This window comes from Branchiostoma floridae, chromosome 15 (genome assembly GCF_000003815.2).
Source record: "Branchiostoma floridae strain S238N-H82 chromosome 15, Bfl_VNyyK, whole genome shotgun sequence".
Lineage (NCBI taxonomy): Eukaryota > Metazoa > Chordata > Leptocardii > Amphioxiformes > Branchiostomatidae > Branchiostoma > Branchiostoma floridae.
The window spans coordinates 18427238-18455234 of record NC_049993.1 but is presented as its reverse complement, the minus strand read 5'-3'; the positions used below and the strand labels follow the sequence as shown (position 1 = coordinate 18455234).

The following is a 27997-nucleotide window of genomic DNA, read 5'->3' as shown; positions in this document are numbered from 1 at the left end:
AGATTTTACCATGACGGCTCCTTGCCGGAGTTGTCGTGCCACACGCGCACGTGGGTGAGCCAGCCCGGGTCCGTCTCGGTGCACAGAACAAACCCGGCCATGTTTCCCTTCTCAAACATGGCGGAGTAGGGCTGGTGCAGGAGGAACGGGCCGCACTCCCTGGTCGCCCCATGCAGCATCAGGGACACCTTATAAAAACGTGGGAAAAAATGCAAAATAAAAAGATAAGTGTAGTCATATGATAGCCCCGGCGCAAAACTCCCTTCCTCGGCAAACTCCCTTTCCTGGCATTAGAGAAATTAAATCTAAACCAACTTTGAAACTTTGAAACTAGCACCAAAATAAAAGCCAGCGCCGTTCGAAGTCTGCAAAGGATGCTGTTACAGAACGAAGACGACATGTTCTTACCTTGGCTGTTGTCCCGGCGTTTGCTCTCGGCCCGGTGAAAACCCTCAGGTAGTAGCGAGGTTTGGGATGTTTCGTGTCATCGAAGATTGCTGCGGTGGTTATCTGGTTTAACACAAAGTTTATCAATACTTGGAAAATAACGTCACAGCATCTACAATATATATGCAAGACTTAATAGAAGTAAAACGGAAATCAAACGTGAAAAGCTTAAGTCCTTACTCAGAAATCAGTACAAAGCTGGACCAATATGACAAAACGTTCCTTTAGTTCTGAAGAATATACCTGCTGTTGCCTTAAGTATCTGCTTATTGGTTTACTTCTATTCTTTCTTTGTCTTTCTTTCTGTAGAAAAAAATTCCTACAAAGTTTAGATACTAGCACGCGAGGCAGACGTACCTTTCCCAAGTCCTTAGCGTCATTCTTCCTTGTCCAGGGTACACACAAGGTGATGTAGAAGGCGAACAGGACGCAGCACGTCATGATGCCGATGGGATTCTGAATCAGGTTCTTCAGCAGAAACCCTTTCAGAGCGCGCTCAAAGTTGATCGTGTTTGGTGCAACCAGACCAGTGAGGCCCGAAAACTTGGTCAGGTGGTCACAGCGGCAGTGGAGATGGGTTGTAGTTGTTAAAGGTCCAACCTGCAGAGTGTAACATCTCGACTATTGGACTAAAGGTCACTTACAAAAGATCCAACACATTGAAAGCAGGAATCGAACGTTGAAACCCTAAGTATCCATAATTATTTGTTCCAGTAGAAATCATTACAAAGCTGGGCCATTATGACAAAATGTCCTAAATGTCCTTGTCCTGTTATCAACACACTTCTCCATGACTGAATAAACAACTGACGATACCCATCCCGTACCTCACAACCACTTCGGTCCCAGGAATGGTCCTCCTCGTTAAAGAAGACGCACTCTACGGGTTCAATGAAGACTGAAAATGACACCGTTCCGGGCTGCTTTGGGCGACCTTCGTCATCCATTCCATCCACGCTTGTAGGCTCAATTCCTACAAATATATGTCAACTTTTTTTTGACCGCTAATATATATATATAGAGAGAGAGATGAATAGATAGATTGATTAAGATAATGACGAGGGTATATAGAGATAATAGTTTCAATTGAAATGGAGGATATCAGACAACGCTGTTCATCCAGCTGACGACACTCACCGAGGTACCAGTTGGTGTCGTTGCCGTCCCCAATCTCCACGTCACGGAGACGCACGCGCCAGCTGTACGGGTCTGACGTCACCGTACGCGTGACGTTTTCCTCCGTGGAAAGATCCAGAGAATAGCTGTGATTAAAAAAAGGCGTGTTTCCAACGTTTTCCGTCCATTGCCTTTAAATCAAAGCATAACGTGCGTTGACTCCAACTGTATAACTTTTTACAAGACCAACGCCAAGACATTTGAGGTTAATTCTCTACCTTTGCTTCTCTAAATACAAATAAATCCTTATTTTTTATCAGTTGCAATTGAATAACCACCCACCCCATGTTAGCAGGGGTGGGAAGAGTGGTGCTCAGGTCGAAAAGATCCAGAGACACGTTGGGTTTGATGCCGTAAGCCAGGTACAGGGTAAAGGTTGGGGACATCAGAGGATCCTTGGGCGCCAGGAAGATGAAAGTGTCTGCAGTGCCGATGGAGCCGTTGGTCGTAAAGGCGGTGTACTGAAATAAAGTTACGCCACGTTAAACATAAATGCTTCAATATCTAATCTAAATCATAGTACACTTTAGTTGGTTCTTATAATATATTTTTTTTCATATAAGTCATATATTTTTTCGTAGGTTTTATTAGCTAATGTCATTAATATTCTCAGCAACAGTTCGAAATCCCATTATATATTGCATTATTCAGCTCGAAACGATTGAAAACACAATTTGTTTACCTTTTCAAAACTTCCGTCATCAAACGTCTTTAATATCCCGAATAACAGGTTATAATGGATTCTCTTGGCAATAGCCAATACTTTTTAAGTTATATTTGAAAATGCAAAATTCAACCAAATATATTTTGATTATGGAAAAGAAATGGCTAAATTGGTTACGTACCACAACTGTCCCGTCTACTGCAACGTCATCAAACCCTGCAGTTACCACGGACTGGTTGTGCCTCAGGGTGGAAAACTCTATGGGCTCCTCGAGGCCAGAAATTGCCTTCATTTCGTAGGTGTCACTGAAGTGCAGCCCTCCTATCCCTATGTCTAAATCTCGGTGACTGAAGTTCGTGGCGTACTCAAACGGATTCCTCCATCGGCTGTTGAAAACCTGAGGAGTTCAGAAGACAGACCGCATGTTTAAGACAGTATTTATCGGTCATTGACTTTTCGCATGCTTAAAATAATTTGCTTACATGTATATTTATATTTTCTTCCACTAAAGAGTTGAATCATAAACAAGAAATAGATACGAAAACATCGTGCAGCTTAAATGTAGTTCTTACTTAATTTAGACCAGTAGCCCAACACTAGGTTCCATCTTTCATATGTTTGTTGTGGCCAGTCTGGGCCATTTTGTTCTTTTGTGCATACGTAGGCGAATATCTTGTGCTCTTCATGCGAAAGATTGTCCGTGAATTTGACTAAACGTAACGTTATGTCTATAATTATCTCACCTGTGTTCCAAGCTTATTGGCTTTACAGAATTTGCTCCTGATTATCCTGAGCTGGTCCTCGTCTATGTCACCGGTGAGATTCTGTAGTAGGGAAAGACGGTGTTTGAAGAAGTTGATTACCAGAATCGCCTCCAAATATTACCAAAACTCCTTTTCCGAATATGTACATTTATTACTAAATCATTCTTGATAGATTCAATGAATCTGACAGAAACGTACTGTATATGAGATTTGTTTGCAAAATGAAGCATGAAACGCTAGTTAATTATGTACGCAGATATGCAGGCACATTACCAAGATTATTATGACAGAGGAGTTTAGTTGAAATAAAATACAGTCAAACCTGTCTATAGCGGCCACTCAAGGGACCGGACAAATTTGGCCACTAGAGACAGGTGGCCTCTGTATAGAGGTGGCAACTTGTAGATAAAATACCCAAGGGACCGACAAAAAGTGGCCACTATGGACAGGTGGCCCCTCTGTAGAGGTGGCCCCTAATACAGGTTTGACTGTATACATGTCTATACAAATCAAATAATAGCTTTGTGATTTAATGTCGCTGTACTTGTAGATAAAGTATTTAATAATAATAAAGAGAAGCAAAACTATATCAAATGCTAATTGAGATTGGAATGGAGATAAAGATACCAAAGTTTTGCGAGCGTATCCCCTTATAACCACTGGTAATGGCGGCAGTCGAAACCAGGTCCCTTCTTCAAAACTGGTGAAGTGCACGGTGGAGTTCACGTCGTTGAACCACGTGAGGCAGTCTGTCCTGTTGACCACGACCTGTGGACAGTGAGAGGAAATGGTATAAAAATCGTGCAAAGTGGAGAAAGTCCGGTACAGTTTTCTGGCCAAGCAGATGCTCATCAAGATCCATAAAAGGGTTGAGATAAAAAAAACATCAAGAGGAAGCTGTCATCACAAAACTCCACACATAATAGGATTTTTTGTACTTCGTGCTGAATCAAAAATCAATATTGTTTAAACATGTTACTTATGACACCCACCTGAAAGTCCTGTGATGATATCATTGTCACGTCTTCGACCAGACGTTTTCCCTTCAGAATCTGGTCCGTAAGTAAGTCTATGGCCAGAAAAGCCGTGGTGGTGGCGTTTCTAGTCTGCAAGAACAACCACCAATCGTGAATGAAATGTTATACGCGGACGAGAAGATAGAAAACACTATGCTGTAATTTGATTTGTGGAGCTACAGTGGCATACTTAACTGTCGTGTAAAGTAGAATCAGTCTGTTGCCCCGCGGAAGGTCACAGGCGGTGCCCCATGTAAATACATTGTTCTGCACTATGATATGATTATGATTGGTGGCACTGGCAGCCAATGATCACCATTGTGATGACACTACATGAATATGGATAATGACAACGATAAGCTGTTTGGGCATTGCTATAGCGACCGTCACTAGCAAAGTGGCGTTGATTCTACAGTTAAGAGGTGCTGTATCTTTATTCTAACACATCTATTCCATTATTGCCATGGTGATAACCATAGTTGACAAAGTAGTGTAACATAAGCAGGTTTTTAGAGATACCGAATGAGTTCACTCGCTGTTTTGCCATGTGTGTATCTATTCCATCAACATCATGGTTATGATCATTGTTGCCAAAGTCTGTACCACAAGCAGGCAACATCAACACAGACTTGTACTGTACTTTACCTTGTGCAAAGTTGCTTCGGTCGTGTTGGCATCTTCAGGTGGCCCGGTTCCGGTGTGTTTCCAACCAGCAACAACTTCAGAGCTTTTGAAGACATTAAAGGCTCCTGAAATATACAAAAGTACAAAGAATGTAGAGGTAGCCGTAGGCAGACAAAAGTTGTACACATTTCTTTGATATCCCAAACACTCACAAGCACTTCGACCTAAACGAGAGAATTGAAAATGTTGCAAATTCTCTCCTAAGAGTTGTAGAGTAAGGATATAGCCGCGCACCTGTAAAGATGATTCCAGACAGCCTCTCCACCATGTCTTGTGAGATGTCACTCTTGGTAACCTTCTGGGTAACAAACTGCGCCATGTTGTACAGCTGGTCCGCTGCACTGGTCTATAGAGAAATGTTTGATGCAATATACTAGCAAAAACTATTGAGCAAATATAAACAGTATTTCCAACAGTCAAATATAAAACAGGGATGTCTGCGAAACACTTCTGCTTCTAAAATGTTGACTACAGGGATTTTATTTCTTACCAATGAATTTAAAAGTTGGCTCTAAAAGTGGCATAGATATAAAGGCATAGGTGAATTTTAGATTCAATGTGTTTGCTTAGTTAGAATAGACTATCTTATTTGTGATGAGCAAATAATGGGCACTTCATGGGTTGGCAATGCAGCAAAATAAAGGCACCTGTGCGTCTGCCGTGACCTGGTCATCATAATGAGTGGCCTGGATAAGAGACTCGGATGACTGGATGACGGATTCAACGCTCTCTATGGGAACTCTGCCGACGTTATAGATGATCCCCTGTCGGGCCTGGGATGGGATTCATTAGAAGCAAACAACAACGTTAGACTCACAAAATGATAGCGAACTTTCCTGTTGATGAAATCATTGTCTTGAGATGGGCCATGGAATGAACTGCAGCTGATTTGATTTATTAGATAACACAGTGACTTAGACAAGTACCATTGTAGCCCTAAGCTAAATCGATGATGTACAATTTAAACTAAACTAACTTACCCATGGTCATGTAAAATGTAACAAAAGAACTGCTTCCAGAGAACAGCTGCTTGTTTGGTTTATTAGATAGCACAGTAGCGATAAACTAAATCGAAGATGTACAGTACGTACTAAACATACGTACCCATGACCATGTGATAAAAAAGGTTCTTGGGATATGACATCATGATATTTGAATCTAAACGACAGGAGCATTGATGTTCATAAAGCCTGAAAGTTTACTCGATGTGGTAAAAGTTCTGTTTAAATCCCTGGGCGAACGGTGTAGGACAGGCAAGTAAGTAATAGCTTTTGAGGCTAATGATGTATGTAAAGTTAGAAATATTCATCTAAGAAAATACAAAACAGACCCAGTAACACAATTCCTTACCACAGATAGAACAACACATAATAGACAAAGAGAAAACGTTTTATAAAGAAATGATGAAACAATAAGATATTTGATGCACACTGTCAGGAGTCTTTGGAACATATCAAAACAACTGTTGCACTTACCTTCCTCCAGTCCCCGTCCCCATACGCTCCTTCTGCGCGGATGTTGTTGAGAGTTGCTGCTGTGATGGTACTTAAGTGCACGGCCTCCATTTCGTTTCCCCAGCGGATGGTGGTCTCCACTTCCGCGTTGGTGACGTCAATAGCGGTGAGCAGATCCTCAAAGGCGGGCAGTCGGACCTGGTATAAGCCGATATTATGGTATGTTAAACAAGCACACACCGGATTCCTTTGGACTTGTTCACACGTAGTGGTGACTCCTTTCTTCTGTCTGGAGTTGGTGATTCACTACAAATCACCCGGACGGAGGCCTGGCGAACCTCCGTTTCGTAAGTTGTGCTGCCTTTACAGCTGATTAATCAGCCAACGGCTAATTAAAAAAAAGGCTATGGAATAATGATGATGAGTGGTGAGTTGGTCCTCGATCGTAGGCAGTCGGAACGACAGACCGCAAGGCCTGCAGACCCTGATGTTACCATCATGAGAATGAAAGTGATAGCAATAACTACAGCAGCACCTTTTTTCCTAATTCAGAAACATCAAGCAGACAAGACTGACTCAGTAGGAGGAGCAGGGGTTATAGGGGCTGCTCTGGAAATTCCATACCCCATTTTGGCCGCAATGGTTTGATCCACGCATACCGAATAGATCTCTACGCTCGGTAAGTGTGGCGTGTTTTTTTTTTTTCGCAGCAAGGAGGTACTTATTCTCATCTGAGTGAAGTGAGGAGATCGGGACAAGAAGACAAAATATCATTGACATGACATGAAACCAGGACCTCTCGGTTCTGAGCCAAACCTGATGTCGTTGCGCCACGCGACCTCACGCGGGCCCTCCGTATCATCTCTCTCCGGGGTAGGCGATCAGTTCCCAACTTACCTTCCTTAAAGGAAAGGAGAGAAGCTGCTGCAGTAAAGCTCTTTAAGGACATGTTAAGACCTCCTCAAAGACGCACAATTACTGGTAGGCAACTGAGGAACAAGAACGCGTTCACTCTCCCCAAGGCAAGAACTGACAGACTGAAACAGTCGTTCCTCCACACTGCAGTCAGACTTTATAATGACTCTATTTCCTAGCATAACCATCAGCCTGTGAGTTCGGATCTATGCTTAGTGTTTGTTGATATATTATGTATTTTTGCTTGTTGACATTCTGCACGTATAAGTTTCTTTGTAACAAACCTACGCAATTCAGGGTATACCATGTGTGTATTTCCCTGCCTATGTACGTTTGAGGAAGAAATGAATAAATAAATAGTGCGAAGGTTATCACCAGATTCCATTCAAAACTGAAGTCGCAGTGTTCCTGCTATTATTTGGCAAAAGGTGCAAATCAGGAACATTAAGATTTGTCTTTTAAAAGGAAACTAAATAATCTTATTGAAAAGAATCCGGGAGCCAGACTTTAAACCACTGTTTGGTTTGTAAACGGAAAACTTCAAACTAATTTGATTGTTACTAAGAACCAATCACTTTAAAAGTAAGCTTGAAAATCCATCTCATATGATATTCATAGTTTGTTCGGTTGGTCATTACATGGCCCTTACCGTCAGCTCCAGTTCACTTGTTTTACTCGTCCCCAGCTGGTCGATCATCTTCACGAAAATGAAGACCTTGTAGTCATCGGACGCCAGACCGGACGGTAACTTGAACGGAAGTGGTGACCCCGACTGTGAGACAAAACATTGACATCAAAGTTAGAAGAGACAAAATAAAGAATTTAAGTATCGTCAATATATTAATCTATATCTGGGTTTGACTTTATAACAGAATGCAAGACAAATGGAATTTGATGCGGTCAAATTAACGATCAATAACAAAATTAAAATACATATTGTACATTTGAATGTACAATATGGAAGGCTTAGAGTCAATTCCACATAACCAAGAGGGTTTTTCTTGCCTTTTGTTCCAACATTTTGGAAACATTTATAACATCTTTATTGTGATAAGTAACTGTTTAGAACTGTTTATAACATCAACGTGATGTTCTAAATATTTTTTACAGTATTCATACATGTTAGAAACATTTCTAACATCAAAGTCATTTTTTATGACAGTTTCTAAACTGCTCCAACATAAATTCATCATTTGTGATCACATGTGATCACATGTTCGAACATTGAAACAATATGATAAAACTGGGTCAGTGGGCTGGGAATAGTGCAATTCACACATCCCTGCCAAGTACAGGGAATTGTGTCTGTCTGGCCACCTTTTCACAAAAAAGTCACCAGTGTCTACTAAAAAAATCTAAAAATACAAGACCCAAACAAAAGGCCCAGCTTAGCAGCTTGGTTTATGGGGGTAATAAGGGGAGGAGGAAAATGGCACAAATTGTTAGAACATGGGAGAACATGTTCCAACAATAACAAAAACACATAGATGTTTCTAAATTGGTCTAGATAAAGAGATATTTGTACCATTACTTTCCCAATGTTTCCAACATATCCAGATAGGTTTAAACATGTTCAAACTTTCATTTTTAATTGTTTGAACAATTTAGAACTTTAGTGACTGAAATATTCTTTTACTTAGAATAGTTCAAACTTTTATTTATTTGTTTATTGGTTTGGCTGTTCAGAACACACAGCCAGGGCTGCCCAACTAGCCTGTGGCCATTACAAAGGACTAACCCTGCTGACAAAAACAGAGACAATACATGTGGATTTGGACAGGATACTTATCAGTAACAATTTTCTAAGTTCATAAAAGATAGGAATGAAAAGCTAAAAAAGAACATTTATATATACATGACGTAGGTTGACATACATAGTTTAAACTTAAGACAAATATTATTTCAAAACCCTCTCGGTGACTCGGAATGGACTCTATCAATGTATCCTTTATGATGGTATCTCGATGTGTTGATTATCGTCCACAGCAGACGCTCTGGGCCTTTGTCGTCTTGTTTGGGCTCATATTGTCATAAGACACGTTTGATGGCAATTTCGTTTTGTACTGGGTCGCTTGTACTGCTCTACGGACCTACAGTGCCCAATTTAGTGACCCAATTCAGAAAGAAATGGCCAACAAAAGTCAATTTTGAGCCACAGGAAAAAGACAAAAAGAGAGTCTGCTGTGTAGGCTTGTATTGAGCACCAGATCTACTTGTGTGAAATGAATTGTCTAGTCTACATTGGAATCTACAGACCAGGATGTCTATACCCAACGATGGCGTGATTTCAAAAGTTTGGCAAGATCATCTGATCAATGTGATGTCATGTATTTACAAAGCTCACCATTCCATACTGAAATAAGTTGTTATGTCCGAACCCGGAAGTCGTCAGGGTGCTGACCGACGCTGTGGCCCGTGTTCTGTAGTAGAACTCGTAGCGAATCGCTCCTTGCCCTTCAAAGTCTGGTGGTAAACATCAGGAAATACACGGTTTAATCGAACGTCAAACTGTATCAACACAAGCGACAGCTGCCTTCAACAAACGTTAGCCAGAAGTCTTTGTCTAGACTCATCCTTAGAATTCCAGAAGACAAACTCTGCTAAAATCTTAATTTTGCTACAGCACATACAATGCCCAAGACAGGGCGAACATCAAGATCTGCACATTACTCTGAAGGCAGAACTCAAGCTCAGAGGAAGATGTTCTTCTACCAGAGAACAGAACCTAAGGAAGCTCGCAAGATGCAAGACACAGTGAAAGAAATGAATGCAGCTGCAGAACGTGACCATGACTGTGAGGGGATATCTGTTAACGAGGTGGATTATTGCTGATCTTGTGCCCTTGGGAAAGGCTTTCCTCACTTTGCTCAGGTGAAAATGAGTACCTAGCTTCGGCTTGGGCTGCCTTCTGATGGAGGTCCCGTGTTCGGGGAGAGCAACAACCCAAGCACGTGAAAGAACCCGCCACATCATGTGCGAACATGAGCGGATCAAACCATTCCGGCCAAAATAGGGGTAGGGAATCTCCCGAGCAGCCTTCGTAACCCCTGTTTCGCCTATTGGGTCAGTTAGTCCTCACTCATAGTGAGCAATTGGGCTAGTCTCAATCATGATGTTTCTGACCTAGGGCGAAGAGTTGCTGTTACAGTTATAATCATGTAACCCGTAACCTTGAGTGGCCTTCAGGCCTTGTTACGTGGTGACCATTGAGTAAAAAAAAAAAAAAAAAAACTTGACATGACCCTACCGAGACAGCTCAAGTCGAATCTGGTGGTCAGGGCGATTCCCTCCATCGGGCCTGCGGTACAAAGGTTGGAGACTTCCCGGCATTCACAGCCCTCTCCCGTCCACGAAGCGTCTAGGTTGCTGTATGGCTGTGTTCTGTTACATTCGACTGTAAAAACAGAACATGTAGGCGCGCTCACATAGGTCGTGCGATCGTCGGAAGATCGCTTAATTGGGGCATTTTGGAAGACAAAAATGTACGTCTCCTGCAAAGTTCAATTCAATTTTTTTTACATTTGGAGTGAAACAAAAGTAAGTTACCAAGCTATCACATGATTACATATTACCTGGACGTTGGACGATAACAGTATGGCGAGATATGGATACCGCAAATTCGATTATTTGAAGTACTCGTACCTGTACCTCTCAAATGTGCGCATTTTTCATACATTTCCCCCTAAAATTGATGTAAACAGCCCTTACCCGATGACAGCGGTACCGGTAAGTCTCCAGTACAGACGGGTTGACGCGCGTTGGCAGGCGGAACCGGGATGGTGAACTTCCACTCTGCATAGCTGCAGTTGCCGGAGGTGCAGAGAGTACCGTTTGTCAGGATGTCCAGCCGTATGATGTACTCTCCTGGAACCTGGAGGAAAGGGGATAGGGAACATAATATTCAGCTTTGTTTTACAGGAACTAGCTGAATGAATGAATGAATGAATGAATGAATGAATGAATGAATGAATGAATGAATGAATGAATGAATGAATGAATGAATGAATGAATGAATGAATGAATGAATGCATGAATGAATGAATAGCTAGCTAAATGAATGAACGGATAACTAGCTGAATGAATGAATGAATGAATGAATGAATAGCTAGCTGAATGAATGACTAGCTGAATGAATGACTAGCTGAATGAATGACTAGCTGAATGAATGACTAGCTTAATGAATGAATGACTAGCTGAATGAATGACTAGCTGAATGAATGACTAGCTGAAGGAATGACTAGCTGAATGAATGACTAGCTGAAAGAATGACTAGCTGAATGAATGACTAGCTGAATTATTGAATGAAGGAAGGAATAAAGAAAGCTGACTAGCTGAATGAACGAATGACTAGCGGAATGAATGAGGCACGTCCCTCTTTACTGGAGGCGCGAGCTGACCGTATGCTGACGGACCACGTTTTCCTGTCCAAATCGCTGTCCGTTTCTACCACAGTGTAATACGTGACAATGAGCATGTGAAGGTCATCAGAACAAAAGAAAATGCTCTTACAGTGAACACATTGCTTTTGACGATGAGTTCCGACTGATCCAGGCCTGTCAGAGTGTTGTTCTCCAGACCACCGCCGCTGAACTCCTCCGGGAACTGTTTCAGGCTCCAGTGGTAGGAGTACTCCGGTCCCAGCTTCCGTGGATAAACTCTTCGATCTCGCGTGCTGGTGATCATGTGACACTCTGTCCACAGCCTGAGTCTCTGGTCAAACTTGGTGGCCAGGTAGTCACAGTTGTCTGTTTTGTCGCATCTGATATCAGATTGTAACAGTGATTATTATTCAGACATACATACATATATACGTACATATTATTTAACAACATTACATGTGCTGTAAAACTGGCTGAATGACGTTAGTTTTTGTCTTAAAATATAAACATTAACATATGCAACATAAAATCGTTTCACACAGGCTAAAATTAGCAATATTGAAAAAACAATAAATCAGTACTTGTATTTAAGAGTATGTTCAGGTATGAAATGGCACTGTTTATGTACCTATCATATCTGGAAAAGGTATGCTAAGCTCGAGCCCTCGTTTTAAACCCCTATTGTGAACTTCATTACGTGTGGCTGGCAACCAGCTTCGAAGAGAATGAATGAAACAGGGGCCGCATACTCGGTAGGGCGGGCATAGTATAGGTAAATTTTTGAGATCATCAATGCAGATGAACTCAAACTCAAACAAAACGTTTTAGTTCTTTTACCAAGGTTAATATGTTGCGGGGGTTGACATCTTTATCTATATGTAAACAAACTCACATTTAAAATCAACATTTGAAATGGATGATTTACAAATAAGAAGCCAACTACTAAAAAGTGCACTCTCACTGCACTTGCGTCAAGCTTGCGTTACCGCATTTTGTCGTCTTCTAAAGTCAGACTTTTACGTATTACGCAATATCTAAATTATTTTTAAAAATCGGAGAAAATAACAAATCTGTTCGTTCACTGCGTCACAGTTTTGTTATTTTCTCCGTTTTTTAAATAATTTTCATAAGTGAGAGTGCACCTTAACTAGTCCTACATTAAGAAACCAGTACAAAATAGAAAGCCCGAGAGAAACGCCTAGCAAACGTCGAGAAAAAGGCGGATCCTAACCTCTGTTTGGAGAGTATAGGCAGACCCCTTTGTCAGACCCCTTTATCACAAAAATTGGACTCACCCAAAATTTCGACTGAACATCACCAGTCTTTGTCAAGGAATGAAAAATCCACTGCTGTCGTGACGCCACGTTCTGTAGATCGAACACGTAAGCAGTGGATCATAGGTTACAGGAAGTCTATGGCGCCCACCGTCTCTGTTCAGGGATGGTTGTAAAGCTCTGTCTCTGTTCAGGGATGGTTGTAAAGCTCTGCTTACTGAGTCACGTGCTTTAACTGCATAACGTGACAGCAGTGGATTGTTCATTCCTTGACAAAAACTGGTGCTGTTCAATCAAAAATTGGTATGAGTCCAATTTGTGTGTTGGATATTACAGTTAAACAAAGTGCAAAGCCTAGCGATATCACCCCTGACAACTCAGCCACAGAATTCAGTTATTAGGGCGCCTTGCTTATGAATATTAATGAGATTGTCCTTATATGGGCAGTCAGCCGTTGGGGATCGGGCGTAGGAGGATGGAGCCATGTAATACGTAACATGATTGGCTGATAGCTTCCCAGCGGCCTTTGCGAGACAGCTTGCGACAACAAAAAGCCAAAGAAAAGCATATTCTCTGATTGGTTGACAGCTGGTTTGTGGCGACAATCATAATAACCACTGATAGGGCATGAAATAGCAGGGCCCCATAGGCTAATGCCGTTGGGGACCGGGCGTTAGGAGGATGAATAGAATAAATCTTACCTGATTCTGCAGGTTGGAAGGCCTGCAGGGATAAGAGTGACTTCTTGCTCATAAGGGGTGTAGGAGACTTTTCTGGAGTTAAATCTGCCACTAAATTCAACTCGCATGATGAATGTTCCCGACGTCGCCTTCCCTTCCCGGCTAGGTGTCCTGTTGTAGATGATGTCATTTTTAGGACGTTCAAAGCCTGAGCTTTGCATTTCCCTGCGCACCTCAAACACCTGGTCACAATCGCTCCCTAAAACACAGGCAGTTATGCCACATTACCTCAGTGAAAAGTGGAGGTGTTGTTTTTATTTGTCCGTGTGTCTGGTTGCGGTCTCTCTCGCTGTCTGTGTTTCCGGATATTCATGGTCAGCATAACTGAAGAACCCATGGATTGTCATCATGGCATGTGCGCCACCTGGTGTGTGGCCGTAAAATCGCAGCAGAAGGTTTATGTATATTTTGTCATTTAACTTTATGCTCATGGTCTTATTCAGGTTATACTAAAACAATGATGACACGGGATATCTGCACCCACGTGACTCTCACGTCATTAGCTTCCGCCATGCTTTTTGATTATATTTCAGCCATACATAGTATGGTGAAATATATTGTATTCGTAATGTTTCTTTCTTTCTTTCTTTCTTTCTTTCTCCTGTCAAATCTTCAAAGTGATTCATCTCCGCCGTTCCTGGACCGAATGACCTGAAATTCGGCACAGGGGTAGAGTGGGCCAATACCTTGATGCTTTTTTCCCATTTTTTTCATATCTGCCTCTAAAATGATTTTATTGAGATTTTTTGGTCAATTTTAGACCAAAACTGTATATTTTGGCCCCTGTACCCTGGTATTACAACCAAATGAGCTGAAATTTGACAGAGATGTGCCTTGATAATGCCCCCATATAAATTCGATAACACTTTTGGTGTACAGTACAACAAAATGCTTATTTTTGCGATTTTTTTACCAATTTTTGACCAAAATAGGACACTTTTGGCCCCTGTACCCTGGTATTACAACCAAATGAGCTGAAATTTGACAGAGATGTGCCTTGATAATGCCCTCATATAAATTCAATAATACTTTTGGTGTACAGTACAACAAAATGCTTATTTTTGCGATTTTTTTACCAATTTTTTACCAAAAAAGGACACTTTTGGCTCCTGTACCTTGGTATGGCAACCGAATGAGCTGAAATTTGACACAGATGTGCCTTGATAATCCCTTCATATAAACTCAATAACACTTTTGGTGTACAGTGCAACAAAATGCTTATTTTTGCGATTTTTGGCCAATTTTTTACCAAAAAAGGACACTTTTGGCTCCTGTACCCTGGTATTACAATTAAATGACCTGAAATTTGGTATAGATAGGCATTAGATACTTGATAACAAGATTCAAGTAAAATTTTTGACATAAACAACTTTAAAATGATTAATTTTGGCACTTTTCTGAGGGGAAATTTGTTTTCTTTTTGCCTCCTGACGTGACCTTCCGTGACCCCGCACAGAGCCACACCTGTGCGCGTCAGCCGGAGAGTTAATTGAATCAAAGACCTAGCCAATCAGCGAAGTGGAGGCCAAAGGCTAATTAATATTCATAAGCGGGGCCTCATGATCCCGTATATAGCAGTGTTCCCGCCAGGGGGAGCGAAGCCCGCCTAAGGCTCTCGCATTTTAGACTATTCAGAAGGCTTTATATTGTATCAGTTCTTAGGGGCATATCTATGATAATCGCAGCAGTAACTTAACTTCTCTTCAGGAGTTTAGCGTAACACTATTTCAGGTCAAACCGTCAAAGGCAACTAAAAACAAACTTTAACGTTACTGAGTTCAACAGTACTTATAACTTGTTATCCGAAGTTGAAACGCTAGCGATGGTATTTTCGCTGCGCTGTTAGCTCCGTGCGACTGTTGTTGACGGTCTTATAACGGTATATTTTGCACCCCTGTACCCTGGTATGAGTAACATTTGGTATAGATAGGCATAAGATAGTTGGTAAAATGATCCAAGTAAAATTTTTGGCATAAAGTACTGTAAAAGGCTTAATTACAGCACTTTTTTTAGGGGAAATTGGTTTTCTTTCGTTCTCCATGCCATGACCTTTCGGACGTTCACCCCACAGAGCCGACATCTGCACCTGCATCTAGCCGGCAGGAAGAGTAAATTCAATTAATGGTTCAGCCAATCAGCGAAGAGGAAAGCGAAGGCTAATTAATATTCATAAGCGGGACCACACAATACGTTAACTTGAAGACTCAGGCCGTACAGACTTCTCGCCAGGATTTTTTCAAAGCGTCGGACAGGGGTCCGGGGGCCGCCGAATGTCCCTGGCGGGGTCCAGGGGCAGGGCCACTGTTTGGGGGGGACCCAGGTGGGCGAAGCCCCCCCGGAAGCTCTTGCATTTTAGACTATTGAGAAGGCTTCTTTTATCAGTTTTTTTAGGGCCATATCTACGATAATCGTAGCAGTCACTTACTTCTCTTCAGCAGTTTGACTTTAAAATATTTCGGGTCAAAGCTTCAAAGACAACTAAAACCTTATAAACAACAAACTTTACTTAGCTCAACAGTATACAAAAATATTGTACGGGTTGCCATCCTTAGTTGAAGCGCTTATTTATAGCGCTAGTATCTTCGCTGCGCCGTTAGCCGCCGTGCGACTTTTATTGACGGTCTGATATCCCTACGTCGCCGCCTCGCTGATATTCCCATGGACATGTTTCAAGAAAAATACCCAGCAAAAAACGCTGTTCTGCGTCAAATTCTATTCTATAAAACATGTGGGACTCAGTGTTACAGTCTAAATATTTTGTAGAAGCACCGCTGTAGGAAAGAAGGTCCAAGCAATGTAAAACATCACGTAGCATGAAGTTCGCTGTCAACTGGCACACAGCACATGACTGTTTGAAACTCTAAGTCTAATCAACAGCCGTGTTTGATTGATAGCCGGCGGTCCTTTGATGAAGTCGGCGAAAGGTGCGTTAGTTAGAAAATCTGCGTTTAGTTTTGATACGTAATTATAAGTTAGACAGTGGCGAGAATGATTATTTTCTCATCAATATTTCTCTTCAGAATTATTTGAACTTAATTGTACATCTAAACAATTGGCTTACCTGTGCAATGTTTATATGATTAATGATCAGTATACTGAAATCATGTGTAACGTATGGCTCCTAGTCAATAGATCAGCATTTTCTCTATAGTGACCACCTGTCTTTAGTGGCCACATTTCTATCACTGGACTGGAACTTGCGAAAACTGCTGTATTTTCTCCAGAGCAAATGTATGTGTTCTCTTCTTCGCAAGCTCCGAAGAGAACTATTTGTTCTCTTCTTCGCAAGCTCCGAAGAGAACTATCTTTTCCGACTATTTCACAGACAAGTACACACACCGTTAGGGTAGTGAGCTCACCGTCACGGTAGTGAGCTCACCGTCACCGGTCGGGCATTTATTTGTTCATCCGACTCAACAACAGGACGACATCTGTTTTACACATCGGTTCATCAGTGTTAACAACTTCTGTTTATACATAATTGTTCTCATATCTACTACGCCAAGCGGTCTTGCTACGAGGTGGCGACCGTTATCCTGGTTCCAAATGTTGCCATAACAATGTTGCAAAATCAACGACATAGGCGATGAATAATTAACGCAGATACTTGAACATCAGCTAAGAGGGAGAATAACTCACAATGACGCTTACACAACAGCCTGAACAACACAGCGACTTTGCTATATACAGTACTAAAAAGGCAGTAGGTCTAAGTTGCATACTTGCATATCAAGCTTTAAGTCATAACAGAACGTACACGAGCTCAGCATGCGCCACACAGGGGCTCAACTTTACACACACATGTACTGAATCCCACAAGCGGTCACTCTGTGAGCACAAACAATAGCGTAAGGGTTTGATCTCTCTCAAGATTGCATAGAGACTAGGTTAAGATACAACTGAGCTCAGAAGCTATAGCAGAAACAGACCATACAGTATAATTAACAACATGAGCGTCTTGAACTTAGATAAGTGGGGGTAGGGTTGGGTGGGAAATATGACCGTACTCAGTGAAGGAGGAGCCACGAATGACCTACATGGGAGATGGGGGAAAGGTCAGAGGGTAAATGGGGTCAGAGGGATAAGCATCAGGGTAGGGGGACACGTGACTTGTCTGTTCAACCGTCGGAAAACATTAATTCCTAGTGCTGTTGTTGTTTGACATAAACTTTGAACATTTAAATTGTAAGTAACTTTAAACTGCCAGAGTTTCAGCCCAATAAAACACTCTCAGTGCCAGGGTATGAACAGGCTGACCAGACAGACGAAAATAAATCCTCGAACAAGGTTCAATCGTATCTTCCGGGTCTGGCAGGAAGTTGTTAAACTAAAATAAGAATAGGCTCGATGGCTGATTGCATACAAAGTAAAACAGTTTAACAGTTTTACAGCTTGAAGAAAACAAACGCTCCTACAGTACCTGCACCTGCTTGATAATTATCAAATCGTATGCCCTACTTGAATAAAAAAAGTTCACTGCAATAAAAATGTACCCACATCACAAGGAGCTTATACTTTTTTTAAACTTACACCTAGTTATCGTACTGAAAATTGTTAATGACATTACATGAAGTCATTCAACAATTTTCAGTCATGATGAAAATTTTCTGAATGGAAGGTGTGATTATTGTCATTTTCTGAAAAATAGAAGCAAGCTCTGTTTTTATTTGGAATCAATTCACAATACCAGTCCACTTTGGGGGATAATGTACTGTTAAGAGGATGTTCCATTTTTGCGCAGGGGTGATTTGGAACAGACCAATGTTGCGTGGGAAGGGGTATGGCTGAAATATGCTGTATTTGCTCTTAAGCAAATGTCGGCCTTTCTAGTTAATAATAATAATCATCTGGTGTATTTTGCCAGCCAGTAGGTACCCAATTAGTAATGAGGCTGTTTAACGTGGTCGGGGCACCTCCTCGAGCACGGGACCCCCGTTTTACGTCCCTCCCGGAAGACGATTTCGTGGAATGACCATGCTTGGTCCGGCTACAGCAATCCGGTCGTCCTTGGTTGGGGGACTCCCATCGAAGGACTGTCCGGACCGCGCGTTGCTTAACTTCCGAGTTTGATGGAACGGGTGCACCCAACGCGCCACGCGGCCGTAGCGGTTAAACATTGAAGCTACCACAGATAGTTTTAAATTCGTGCATGAATCAATACATCATAATTCCTGTATTGAATATTTGCTTCTTCTCATGTCATCTATGTATTGAATACGAAACATGTGTGTGTATCTGTGTGTGTGTGTGTGTGTGTGTATGTGTGTGTGTGTTGTGTGCGTGTGTGTGTGTGTGTGTGTGTGTGTTGTGTGCGTGTGTGTGTGTGTGTGTGTGTGTGTGTGTGTGTGTGCGTGCGTGCGTGTGTGCGTGTGTTTATGTGTGAGATAATCAGACTATTTCATGGAGATATGAGGTTTTCGAACTCTTGTTGGTTTACCGCCAGGAAGCCGACATGTCCAGATCCACGGCTCATTGTACGTAGTTGGAGACACAATCCCTGAAGGATCATGCACATCCGCGTCAGGAGATTCACTCATCAGGTGGCCACCACTTTGGGACCTAGACAACAGAAATATAAAAACATCAATCGGAAGTTTATCTTTTTATTCTATTCTATTCTATTCTATTCTATTCTATTCTATTCTATTCTATTCTATTCTATTCTATTCTATTCTATTCTATTCTATTCTATTCTATTCTAGTCTATTCTGCTTCATTCTATTCTATTCCATTCTTTAGTCTGTTTTCATTCATTCATATATTTTATTATTTATTTATTTAATCTTATTTTATTCTAAATTCATATGATCTTATTTGATCTTATTCTATTCTAATTCATTTTTTTATATTTCGTTGGCTTTATCACATAGAGGAAGGGACGGCGAAACAGGTGTATAGTCAACTTACAAATAGGTCGATTTCCATGTGTAAGAACAGGGGAGATGGCTTAGCACGTTTGGTAACTAGCTAGTAGATCTTGGAACAGTCGAGGTACTGACCCAAAACCGTAACAGCTTGAAGCACAGTATATACTCATGATTCTTAAAGAAATAATTAACTAACAAGTCACCTGTGTCAAATACGAACGTACCTTTTTGAGCCCCCGATGATCAGAAGACGGGGTTTCGATTGTTCTATCTCAATCCATGTCGATACTGTTGCCGTGGTGACGTCATTGTTTTCACCATACGTCACAGAGACGAACAGCACCAACAGGTACTTTCCAGTGAGCGTGTTGCGCGGAATGGTGAAAGAGGCGTCGTTCATAACGATAGCGTTGTATCTACAGTAGCAAAAAAAGCGAAACGTTAAACATCTGATACATGAACGATTAAGAAAAAATGCAACAATGTGCCTTCCGCCGTCTGCAGGAAAGGCCGACCCTGGCAAGCTAAAGACTGGTCTGGATCTCTCTATCTTCATGACTACCTTGCCCCCCAACGACCTGGAGGTCAAGAGACTAGGTCGGCAGGTAACAAAGCATCTTCAAATAAAGGAACGCGCCAAAATGATCATAGTGGTAAGGAAATTAAATAAAGGGAACACGAAAAAAATCAAGGAAAAAGTACACGCGGAAAGGAATAAACAAGGCCACGGAAGAGACACATTTGCCCTTTCGTGACCATGACACGAAAACCTGAAAGAAAGGAAGCAACTCTGCGACAGCAAAGCAACAGTACAGCAACTAATTAAAAGTAAAGTTGCTTACGTACGGTTTCCTCACTCACTGTACGAGGCACGCGCGTCGTCCGTACTGGTTCGTACGGGGACGGAGAAGGGGCGAATCCGCAGCCCGATGGCAAAGAAATTTCTATATGCACGTAGAGTTCTACGGCGTGTCTGTGTGCTCCCAAATCCGCTGGATTCCGTACGATTTTGTACGGAGGCAGTACTTACCACTTAAACTATACGGGGCACAGGTGTCGCCCGTACTGGCTCGTAAGGGGGGGGGGGGGGTACTGAAGGCTCAATAATTATTATCATCAGCATGCATATGTTAGGCTCAAGCATGCGTATATATCTGTTTTCGTGCCTTGAGCCGCCGCTTATGCGGTTCATGAGAACAGTAGAGTCCTCCGTTATCGCTTCGCGAACCCTCCATTGGTAGGTGACGTTGTGGTACTCGTGGCAATCCAGGTCAGTGATGCTGGAAAAACAGAAAGTGGGTTCAAGGAAACTTGTGACAAAGTTAATGTGCGCTCCCACCGCACTTGTGCCAAGCTTGCGTCACTGTGGTGTTCGTTCACTGCGTCACTGTTTTGTTATTTTCTCCGTTTTTTAAAAATAATTTAGATATTGCCAAATGCGTACAAGTTTGACTTAGAAGACGCCAAAATGCACCAAAAGAAGAAAAAATAGTTCTTTATCTCCAAAATAAATTCGTTGAGTATCTTTCGAACCCCGCAGTGACGCAAGCTTGACACAAGTGCAGTGGGAGCGCACCTTTACTAATTCGTCAGCATATATGTTGGGTACAGAAAGCTGAGCCGGTATCCAAGTATGTGGTCAGAGGCCACTTTAACACTCAATAGATTGGAATTTGTCGAGGGAGTCCGGTTCCATCTTCAGTAACTTACTTATCTCAAAAAGTGATTTATCACTTAGGCCCTGGTCACATAAATCGTACGAATGTACGGACGAAAACACGTACGGCGGGTTCTGACCTATAGCTTAAGCTAAGGGCACAACCCACCGTACGTGCAATTTGTTCGTACGTTTTTGGGGAGGCCACGTGTTTCTGAAAACGTTTAGGCAGTTACTGGGCAGGCGCGTCGCCCGTACTGGCGCGTACGGGGGGCGAATCCGCAGCCCGATGGCACACAACGTTTTGCCTGCACGTAACGTTCTACGGCGTGTCTGCGTGTTGCATGATCCGTCGGATTCCCTACGAGTTTGTACGGAGGCGGTACTTACCACTCACGGATCCCAAAGGATTGCTCACGTTTTGGCACACAGACAGCACGTATTTGCACGTGCGGCGGGTTGTGCCCTTAGCTTAAAGTATAAGAGTATAGACTTACCGTCCATGAATGGAGAACTCCCCAGCTCGTAACAGCTGTAACGGCTTTTCGTAAGGTCGGCTCACGGCGTCCAGAAAAACCGTGGGGAAACATGGAGAATCCGGACCGTCCTCAGGTTCTGTTGGAAATGTGGACCAGAAAAATGGTTAACGTCGGTCGTATTTAATATTTATCATACGTGCAATGAGAAACTAATACCCATAATAAGTAACAATACATTTGTTGCTTAATAAACGTTTTTTTTTTATGAGTTGGTGTGGCAAAATTGATGGAGCGTGTTTGGCTCGGAATTGAGAGGTCCCGAGTTGTGCCCTTGGGAAATGACCTTCACACGACTTTCCCTAATACCCCCTTTCCACTTGGGCGGCGCTCTCGCCGCGCTCTCTCTGCGACCTAGTTTCTGACAGATCGCTCAACGAATTCTATAGAAAAGAAACGAACTTTTTTACACTTAGTGTGTTTTGTTGTCTTCTCAGTCACACTTTTACGTTTTGTATGATATACCCAGTGTGAAAGTGAAGGTTACACATATCCTATTTAGGTCGCAGTGAGAGCGCAGTGCGATCGCCGTGTAGTGGACAGGGGGCCTTACTGAGCCCTTTTGGCCTATGCGTCTACATGTGCCAACAACTGCACATTGACACCCAACAAGAACCATTCGGTACTTTTCTTCAATTATCAGTCCACTCCCCTCCCACTCCCCCCCCCCCCCCAAAAAAAAAAGCTCGGATTCGAGTGGTATCGTGCGGTTATACCCGGTACCCCCCTCACATTAGGCGAAAATCGATCGGACGACGAGTCTGCGAGCTCTTAATTACGAGGAGGCATGACCCTGACGGGAAGAATAAACTCTGCCGTTTCTTCGTTGGCATCAGGGTCATGCCTCCCCGTAATTTAGAGCTCGCAGACTCGTCGTCCGATCGATTTTCGCTACACGTAAGGGGGTATTACAGCTACGGCGACGATCGTTTCCGACATCGCTATTCTCCAGCCATGCCTGTGAAACAGTGAAAATGCATGCTTCATTGAATAATGACAGATTTGCCACTGGAATCCAAACGTTTTTTTTTTGGAGGGGGGCGTTTCCGACATCGCTATTCTTCCTGGCTTTTCTTAAGACCTCAGTTAAGCCCCCTTTACAAATCAAAAATTTAGCTCGGTCGAGTTGTCAGCGAGCTCTAAATTATGAGCAGGTATGACCCTGATGCCAACGAATAAACTCTGCCATTTCTTCGTGGGCATCAGGGTCATGCCTCCTCGTAATTTAGAGCTCGCTGACAACTCGGCCGAGCTAAATTCTTGATTTGTAAAGGGGGCTTAATGATATAATAGCCATGCCTGTGAAACACTGAAAATGCATGCTTCGTTGAATAATGAAAGATTTTTTACACTCACCCATCTCAAACTCACAAGCAAAGTAGGCCAGGTCCGTACAAGAGGCAACATACCAATCATACATATAAGGCCCATAAGTTACGCAATCAAAGCGCACGCACATCTTGGTAAGGTCGTCTATTGGCTCATCTGTATGCGTGGTCTCCCAACTTTAAGAAAATTAACAAAGAGATTGTTACAGCAATATAGACAGACAGTCCATGAAAAGTACTCCAAAAACACCCATTGAAAAGAGAAAAGTCATTATCTTTACTGGAATCATCTTGCGGTTTATTCAGAAGTTTTTAATTGTACGAACAGACTGAATCTTAGGAAGGTGCTAGAGAAATAATAATATCCTCAAACAGTTTCATCGAATTTTCCCCAAAGCAGAATTGTTTACTACTAAATAGAAAGGAAATACTTCTCTATCGTGTTCCTGAGACAATGTCTCAACACATTTGACATCACAGCAGAACGGTAGAGTGTATGGTAGGGGTGGGTACCGTGCAGAAAAATTTAGGTACTGGTCCGATCCGGACCTGAACCTGGACCTGATTGTCTGTGAAAACTTGTGAATGAACGATACTAATCAAAGCAATGGTTCATTTCGCTACAAAGGAATGTGTTTAGCATCACACTTCCAATGGCTTTTTAATTCCCGTCGTCATCATGTAAACACGACTAATTTAGACCACGTGTCACTGTAGAAACTTTATAAAAATGAGTATCGACGCTTTTCTACTTCGCTCTTGCTGTTTCCTCGACCAGTAAGCCCCAAAACATGTGAACGTCTGCCGGTATAATCTGTTTATTTTCTAATCGGTCCAAAATCTGCAGCTGGTCCACTGATTTCAATGATCCAACAAGAAAAAACGGTTTTGGAGTGTTTGGATCAACGCCCAGTGTTCGAGACTCCTCATTATGCTCCGACGCTGTGCTCTTCGAAAAAAAAACACACGAATTTTGTCACTTCACTCAGGTGAAAATGGATACCTAGCATCAGGCAGGGACGTCAGTAGGTGAGGACGTTTAATGGACTCCAAAGTTTAAGGAGAGAAACGCACAAGTATTTTAACAAAGAACAAACCATACGTACTATCGAAAAAAACTTCTCGGTTTCTCCATACCATTCGTATAGTCGATCAATCTGTCCGGATAATTCTGCAGTACCAACTAGTTTTTTTTTTTCATTTATTTCTTATTCTAACATATAAGTACATAACGTGATGGCGACACACTCAAGCTCAACACGCTTATTTTCTTGTCGTCATTAGAAACAAACTGAGAGTACAAACGAAATCGGAACAATTACAGACAAGCAAAACATATAACAAAGGTAATGGAGAGTAAAACCATATAACGTACCAACTAGGTTTGTTACGCCATTTAAAGATTTACAGGTTAATATACAGCACAAACAAATAAAAAAAACAGCTATGTTGCTTACTCCTCGTACGTGGACAAAACGTCCGTTCCATCCACACCGTGCCTCCAAATGGCAGCTCCCCCGCGGTCCCTTTCTACGTCCACCCATGCGGGAATCAAACTATGCCATATATCCTCTGGACAACCCCACGCACGCTTATGAGAGACAAGAACAGAGTTTTTCTTAGATCAATGTTTGTTGTAAAACTTGCAATACGCACGTGCCACTAGGTGTAGTGTATACAACAGCGGTAGACATTGTAGCGTACATACAAATGGTCCAACCCCTTACTATAAAACCACCCAATAAATTCGGCTAACGTAAACTACTAGAGCTCAGTCTTCTGTTGACTATGGTGGAGTTCACATCGGGGAAGAATGGCTGAGACCGCTGACCAACACAAATTTATTTTCATTTCAATTTTGATATTAGGATACTACATAAGGTATTGAAGTATGATTATACATAAAGCTTCACCTAACCCAGAAAATAAAGCCATGAAAATGCTGGCTTGTCTTACTTGTAGACATAAATGACAGTTACATGAACTGTCTACATAGCCCCTGTTGGTACATTTACAAATAGACACCACATTATTAGCCATTTTAGACACATAAAATATCAGAGCAAATTTTTTATAAGGAAGATTTTCAAGTTGCAATTATGTGTTGTAGATACAAAAAGCACTTTGATACAAAGTTGGCAAAGCAGAGTTGAAAGTTTCAATTTGAACACAAGGTTGGTTTCCCAATATTTGAAAGTCGCTGTTTTTAGGACCTCGATTATGTAACTTTGTTACAACTATCTGGATCATTCTGCAGGGTTTGATAGTGTTTCCTTGAAAACCAGTAGAGAAAAATATTTGAATTTTTGACCAGTATTTTATGCTAATCTGTCCCTGCCTTTGCTTCCAGCGTGTAGACAGTCTGGGATGTTTATTAGTTTATGTATTTATAGGGGTCAATTCACCACTCTAGCTGCTGGGTTGGTCACAGTAGGGAGTACTTCCTTAGTGCTTTGCCCAGGGCACACCTACATGGTCTTTAAAGCAAAGCCGTATTCGGAAGTGCCTTTTTTTAGAATAAAACAACAACAACAAGCAAACATAAATCATTACAATTCTGCCAATATTTGCTTATTCTTGACAGCAAATCATCTGAATAGGGCCGATCGCTTGGAAATAAAGAAGAGAAATTGATTTAGCGCATCTATATTCAATTTTCTATCTGGTCAAGAGGACATTGGCGCGAATGGGAGTGTAAGGTAATGTATGGAATGTATTTAGACTAGATGTGTCAATTGGGCCAATAGAATAATGTGCATTGTGTCTTCATCTTCTTCCGTACAGCAGGGTCCTCACCAGTTCAGTTTTGAACATACCCAACCCGCATATCCTATGCAAGCATCTTGGGGTTACATAAATTATCGCTGTCAGCTGCTGGAAATACCAAAACGACATGCAGGCAATCAAAACTGACACTCATATTCATGTTCATATAGACACTATTAAGGGGGCTTTACAGAGCCCGATAGAGAGTCATCAATAAGCGTATACACAGAGTAATGAGATGGCAGGTTACCCAATCCATTATCTTCTCGTAGGCGTCGCTGTAACTCTCGTATCGCGAGGACGCCAGCCGACCCCCCAGGTTGGCACAGGTTGATGTAGCCTGGCTGTACGTCACCATGGTCTCGTCCACTATGACGTAGATTTTGTTCCCTACTTGCGCCTTGGGCTCGCAAGTGCCGAACTCTACAGAGACAAAAAAACAGCTGTTTCTACATTGCATGACCAATGACGTATGTATACGGTCGACATGTAATGATATAGGAGTAACTCTCGGAGTGAGGTAAGAAGCATAATGTTTTGTGGACTTTGGGAAGAAGAAACATTGTCCGCAAACATTGAGTTCACACAAAAGGATTCAAACCCAATGGAAAATCGGTACACGTAGACAACAAGATGTAAGAATACTTCCAAGAATAGTTTCATATTAAACGGTTGGTAAAACATAGGATATATTGAAGTTTTCTTTTAGACAACCAGTAATTTCTCAAAGCTGCTTACGGAACATCTCTGGTAGCCATTGAAACGTAAGCAGCTGCCGTAGAGTTGTGTAAAAGAAAACACCAATATCCAAGATATCTGAATATAACGCAACCGACTTCAAATTCACGTCGTAATACCCCTGTTACATTATCCACGATCTTCGGGCCTATCGATGGAAGATCGGCCTTATCTAAGATCGACAGAGGTTTGCGCGTATTTTTCACATATAAACCGTCCATGTCACATATATGCCATACTTTGTACCTTGTACAATTGTTGTGCAATAAAGTTATAATTATAAGCGAGACTCGGACGATTGCCGTATAATTTTGATTTTCGCCAAATGTGACAGGGGTATAATATATATATATATATTTATCATACTGCGTACAAATGGCTTACCTAAGTCCATCGACACACACGGAGTTATGGACAAGCTGTAGGCTGCCAACAGAACCAACAATGGAAGCAACGAAACCTCCATTGTGCTCCTTCACTGCTCTGGTGTTTTCCTACAAATAAAACAGCAGGTGAGATAGTTCTGGCCGTCTGTTTGACGTCCTTGCGTCCTCGGCTCTTTGTTATTGAGAGAGTTTCCATGGTGAATTTTGATTATTTGGACCTTTATTTATTCATGGGAATCTAAAATAAATCGGCCTGAAGGACGATTTTCATTGAGGTAATGAGGAAGGTGAGGGTCAGATGAAATATATCAGAGATACAGTCCTATTGAATCTATCAACATATATCATTACTTACACATAGTATAAACAAAGGCTAAGGGTTCATAGTCCGTGTCCGTTCGGTTTTGGTCATTTTTTTTTGGTACTTCAAGAGTCTTATGAGGCTGGCGGTAGGAGTAACGTATACCATCATCAGCCAATCATAAGGCTTATCGAATTGTACCTGCCAAGGACGTGTCCTTGGAAGGTCATAGCTTACCATTCGACAAAAGTAAGACTGGCCTACGTGTTCACATCAAAGGTATATACAACAATAGGAAACAAAAGCGCACCGACAGAACCAAGCTTCTTTGTCCGCAAGCGAGGACGTTGTCATTGAGTGTGGCGCATATCATCAATAATACCTTCCCACCTGCCATAGAAGAGATGTCAATGACCCGATGAAGGTTTTTGCTAGTTTTGTTTCAGGAAGTTCAGTGTGTTGGTAGACTTTTTTCAGTGGTACAGAAGTACCTATAATGTATGTTCTTATATTGTTTTGCGTGAGTGGATCCCATTCTGTCGGGCAGGACCCAGTACAGGACGTAGCTGCGCTGCGTATATGCGCTGGCTTTTATTAATATGTGTGACATTGACATTTTGTTCCAGGATGTTCAGTGTGTTGGTAGATTTTTTTTCAGTGGTACAATAGTACTTATAATGATACATCAGCAGTACAATAGTACCTACAATGATATATCAGTGGTGCAGTATTACATATAGTGATACATCAGTAGAACAGCAGTACATATAACGATACATCTGATTCAGTATGTAGTACAGTAGTACATATAATGATACATATTGTCTAACAGCACGGTAGAAACTTACGCAACTCTGGTCAGTACCAGCAGCCTCCTGGGTCAAAGCGCTACAGATCAAGCGCCA

At 41.9% G+C, this 27997-nt stretch overlaps 1 protein-coding gene across 1 annotated transcript; it reads right to left on the bottom strand.

Annotated features, from left to right (window-relative positions):
• Positions 1 to 5: 5 nt before the first annotated feature.
• On the bottom strand, positions 6 to 26871 carry LOC118431610 (sperm receptor for egg jelly-like). Its single transcript, XM_035842852.1, has 28 exons — positions 26790 to 26871; positions 25918 to 26090; positions 24359 to 24492; positions 22930 to 23078; positions 21535 to 21652; positions 20547 to 20660; positions 19605 to 19796; positions 18951 to 19072; positions 13475 to 13712; positions 11630 to 11879; positions 10829 to 10991; positions 10368 to 10514; positions 9465 to 9583; positions 7770 to 7892; positions 6227 to 6403; positions 5399 to 5524; positions 4986 to 5097; positions 4713 to 4816; positions 4044 to 4157; positions 3679 to 3819; positions 3031 to 3111; positions 2469 to 2684; positions 1906 to 2084; positions 1585 to 1709; positions 1275 to 1420; positions 691 to 1047; positions 409 to 510; positions 6 to 188 (listed from the first exon to the last, which is right to left on the bottom strand). The coding sequence occupies exons 1-28, from the start codon at positions 26869 to 26871 to the stop codon at positions 6 to 8; spliced, it is 4287 nt and encodes a 1428-aa protein (XP_035698745.1).
• Between the last annotated feature and the right edge of the window lie 1126 nt (positions 26872 to 27997).